At 32.2% G+C, this 4,202-nt stretch overlaps 1 protein-coding gene across 3 annotated transcripts; it reads left to right on the forward strand.

Annotated features, from left to right (window-relative positions):
• Positions 1 to 230: 230 nt before the first annotated feature.
• On the forward strand, positions 231 to 3,833 carry LOC107477982 (equilibrative nucleotide transporter 3-like). 3 transcript variants are annotated; one of them, XM_016098071.3, is made up of 10 exons: positions 231 to 438; positions 922 to 989; positions 1,267 to 1,371; positions 1,457 to 1,612; positions 1,702 to 1,845; positions 2,040 to 2,145; positions 2,249 to 2,415; positions 2,991 to 3,151; positions 3,250 to 3,508; positions 3,587 to 3,833. In XM_016098071.3, the coding sequence occupies exons 2-10, from the start codon at positions 954 to 956 to the stop codon at positions 3,692 to 3,694; spliced, it is 1,242 nt and encodes a 413-aa protein (XP_015953557.1). In that variant the 5' UTR covers positions 231 to 438; positions 922 to 953; the 3' UTR covers positions 3,695 to 3,833. The 3 variants fall into 3 exon arrangements, with proteins under 3 accessions (XP_015953557.1, XP_052115453.1, XP_052115452.1); XM_052259493.1 differs by having other exon boundaries at positions 335 to 348; XM_052259492.1 differs by lacking the exon at positions 231 to 438 and adding an exon at positions 498 to 800.
• The last annotated feature ends 369 nt before the right edge of the window (positions 3,834 to 4,202 follow it).

The following is a 4,202-nucleotide window of genomic DNA, read 5'->3' on the forward strand; positions in this document are numbered from 1 at the left end:
AAGAATGAGTGGTTATGGGTTGATAATGTGTTTCTCATATTTTTTAATTTCTGAGAAATTTATTTATCAATCATATGTTTTCAAATTAATTTTATCAATTATATAAACATATATAACTGACAAAATTAATTTTAATAAAATCCTAATCTTTTCAAATTAATTATAATAAAATCCTAATCTTGGATTTGAGATTTTTCTTTAGTTCCTCCCCCTTCTTTTTTTTTCGCGTTGCTTTGACTTTTGTGTCCATATAAAATGTCAACGCATACCGGGAAAAAAGGTTGAAAAACGGATGAATCGGTTTGTTGCGTCCACAAAATCCAGAAGAGTTTGCGTTGGAGCTTAGAAGTGAGTTATCTGTGTGTGAACAAAGCATTATCCTTAATACAAGGGAATAAACAAATCAATGCAATGCAATGATCATAACAAAATAAACTCGTACGGTTTGTTTTATTTAAATTTCTTTCTTTCTTTCTTTTGATCTCTTCTTCGTACGGTTTGTTTATAATTTGTATTTCACAAAACAACTGGGATTCCATTAAAACGCATTGTGCCAGCAATATCGTTGTATGCTTTTAATCGATTATTGATTTTATACTGCAAAATTTGTCACTATGGCAGTGAATTCTAAGAGTTTATCTAAAGCGTATTGTTATCTAAGATTTTAAAGAAGGTAACTATGCATGTGTGGTTATAACTTACAATAAAAGAAGTGTTATTGATGTGGCAGAATATTGATATTGCTGTGTTTGTGATCATAACTAATCATCGTTTGACTTACGCTACTATAACGAATATTTGTACTATTATTCATTCATTTATTTCTAATGTTATTATTAACGGTTATCCTTGTTTCTTTCTTCAATTCTTCCTCTCCATATTTTTATCTTGATTGAGATTTCAATTACTTGTTTCATTCAGAGCTAGGTCAAAAGGAAGTATCCGAGGCAGCCATGGTTACCGCAGACGATCCTCCAACAAGACTTCAGGTTTTTTTTTATTATTCTTATATTTTCTTTGGAAATTAAGGTGTGAGTGAGTCGGTTTAGTGTTTGGGCAAAGGAAATTGATACAGTCTAACCTAATAACTACATTAGTGACTGTTTATACGGTTTAAAGTTTAAACTGTGATCTTGAAGTCACACAGAAACAACTCAACCGTTGCTCCAAGTCTCCCTTTCAATTTCGTGCCAAGTTAATAAAGAATCTATTATTTGGTACCAAAGAAATTAAACATGCATTGTTCATTATTGGCATGATCAACAGGGAAAGTATACAGCAATAGCAGTGTGTTGGTTTCTTGGAAATGGATGTCTTTTCGCATGGAACAGTATGCTGACAATAGTAGATTACTACAGTATCTTGTTTCCGGTAATTTATCAGTATTCTGATGATTCAATTGTTGTGTTGTTCAATCCAGAGTAATTTTGATCTCATTTTTTCCTTTCTTGTGCAGAGATACCACCCTTCAAGAGTTCTTACTCTTGTATACCAGCCATTTGCAGTTGGAACGATTGCAACACTTGCCTACAACGAAGAAAGAATAAACACAAGATTTCGGAACCTATTTGGATACATTCTTTTCTTCTTAGCCACTCTTTTGGTGTTAGTTGTAAGTCTTGATCATTATAGTCTGTGAACTTTCCTTACACTCTAATTCATCAGAAGTCAGAACATGATTTTTGCTTATGTCTTTTGTAGATAGATTTAGCAACATCTGGTAGAGGAGGAATTGGAACTTTCATTGGTATATGTGCAGTAAGTGGTGCATTTGGAATAGCAGATGCTCATGTCCAAGGTGGAATGGTGGGAGACCTTTCATTTATGCATCCTGAATTGCTTCAGGTCAGCATCACCATTGCAAAATTGCTCTCTATAACTTTCCTCTCTGTTCCAATACTTTTGTTTTTGGATAAAAGCCAGAAAAAGAAGTTATTTTTATATAAATTTCCTTCTCTAAACAAATCTGTGTCTCTGAATGTGTTGAATAATCCCATTAACTCCTGCATACTTTTTTATGTGGTGTCATTTTGTTGTAGTCTTTCCTTGCTGGTGGAGCAGCATCAGGTGCATTAACTTCTGCTTTGAGGTTAGTTACAAAAGCTGCATTTGAGAACTCCAAAGATGGTCTTCGCAAAGGAGCACGTAAGTTCTAACTAACATAACTTCTCTGGAACATAAAAATTTAGTTAAACTACTAATCACTGATCATGCTTTCTTTCTTTCTTATTGATCCTTTGATTTGCAGTTCTGTTCTTTGGCATAACAACATTCTTTGAGCTTCTTTGTGTCATTCTCTATGCATTTGTGTTTCCCAAAGTACCAATTGTGAAGTATTACCGATCAAAAGCAGCATCAGAAGGAGCAAAAACTGTTTCAGCTGATCTTGCAGCCGCTGGCATCCAAACCTCATCTGTACTCCACTTTTTCTTTTCTTTTCTTTTTAATTCCAACATGGTTTTAAATTGCAGTTGCTACCGCAATTAGTGCTACATCAGCAATGTTGTGGCTCTTCTAGTTACGGTTGCATACTGCAATTTAAAATCATTATGCAATTCAATTGACTTGCAAATTAGATTATAAAATTATTTGGACATTAAATTAGAGTTAAAACTCCAAAGTGATCTTTCAAATTAGTTACATACATTAAAATAGTCCACGAGATTTCAATTGCACTAAGTTTGTCTTTGAGATTGGCAAAAGTTCACCATACTAATCCTTAATCATATTCTATCAAGTGACTCATCATGTTTTTTGGGATTTATATAGTGTACTTTGGCCAATATCAGAGATTTAATTGTGTAATTAGAATTTCAAAGACTATTTTAGTACACGCAACCACATTTCAAGGATCTTAGAGCTTAACTCCATTACATTACCATGAATTGCTTTCATAGAACTCCATTCTTTTTTTTTCCCTATGTATTCATAGAAGTTACTAAACTTTTCATGATTCGGTTTATGAGATAAGATTTTTTTTTCTCTTTTAGGACAATGAAGATGTAAAGAAACAAGAGCGCAAAGGGAAGAAGCAATTGTTAATGGAGAACATTGATTATGCAATTGATTTGTTCCTCATATATTCTCTAACACTGTCTATCTTCCCTGGATTCTTGTCAGAAGACACTGGAAAACATAGTTTGGGCGCTTGGTATGTACATGAAAATAAACACAGTAATATCATTCTTCTCTAATGTATATAAATACAGATATTATCTAACATATTCTCCAATGCTGTTATTGTTTCAGGTATGCTCTTGTTTTGATTGCCATGTACAATGTGTGTGACTTAATCGGAAGATACATTCCCCTAGTGAAATGCATTAAAATGGAGTCTCGAAAGTTGCTCACAACAACAATAGTTTGTCGTATCTTACTTATACCGGCATTTTATTTCACTGCAAAGTATGGTGACCAAGGTTGGATGATGTTGTTGACATCTTTCTTGGGATTATCAAATGGTTATCTCACTGTCTGTGTTCTTACCAGTGCACCCAAAGGTTACAAGGTAGGTTTGAAACAAATTTGACATAACATAATTCAGGATAATTTTATTAATATTGATTGATTTATTTTGATTTTGTAGGGACCAGAGCAAAATGCCTTGGGAAACATATTGGTGTCGTTTCTTCTTGCAGGCATCTTTGCTGGGGTAACACTTGATTGGTTGTGGTTAATAGGTAAAGGGTGGTGAGATTTTCACTAAGCCTACTAGGGAATTGTCAAGACATTGTTAATTTATTAAATAGGACTCATTTTTTATATATTTTTAGCATCAGACATGACTAAGATTGGTTTTTTTTATATTTATTATTTTAGAGTTAGAGTAAATATTTCGCATAGTTATCTAGTAATTTTTAATTACGTCATCATGAATTATTTTATTAGTTGAACATGAAAACTATACCTTTGAAAATTAAGTTTAATTCTAAAATAAGTGTTGGCTGCTCTAATTTTATTTACCTTTGCTTTAGAATTTTAATTTTGTATTGCTTTCTTCTCAATAATATTGTTATTATTTCCAAAAAATTATTTCACCTTTTTTTAAAAAATGGTGCCAAGTATTTTGGTAAAACATAGAAATATAGAATAATTACTTTCAATGGCTATTAACAGATTTTGGGAATCGAATAGAATTGGCTGATTATTTAATTAATCGAAAATCGATCATTAAATTAGTTTAATTCAAAATAAAGTTTGTT

This window comes from Arachis duranensis, chromosome 3 (assembly GCF_000817695.3).
Source record: "Arachis duranensis cultivar V14167 chromosome 3, aradu.V14167.gnm2.J7QH, whole genome shotgun sequence".
NCBI lineage: Eukaryota > Viridiplantae > Streptophyta > Magnoliopsida > Fabales > Fabaceae > Arachis > Arachis duranensis.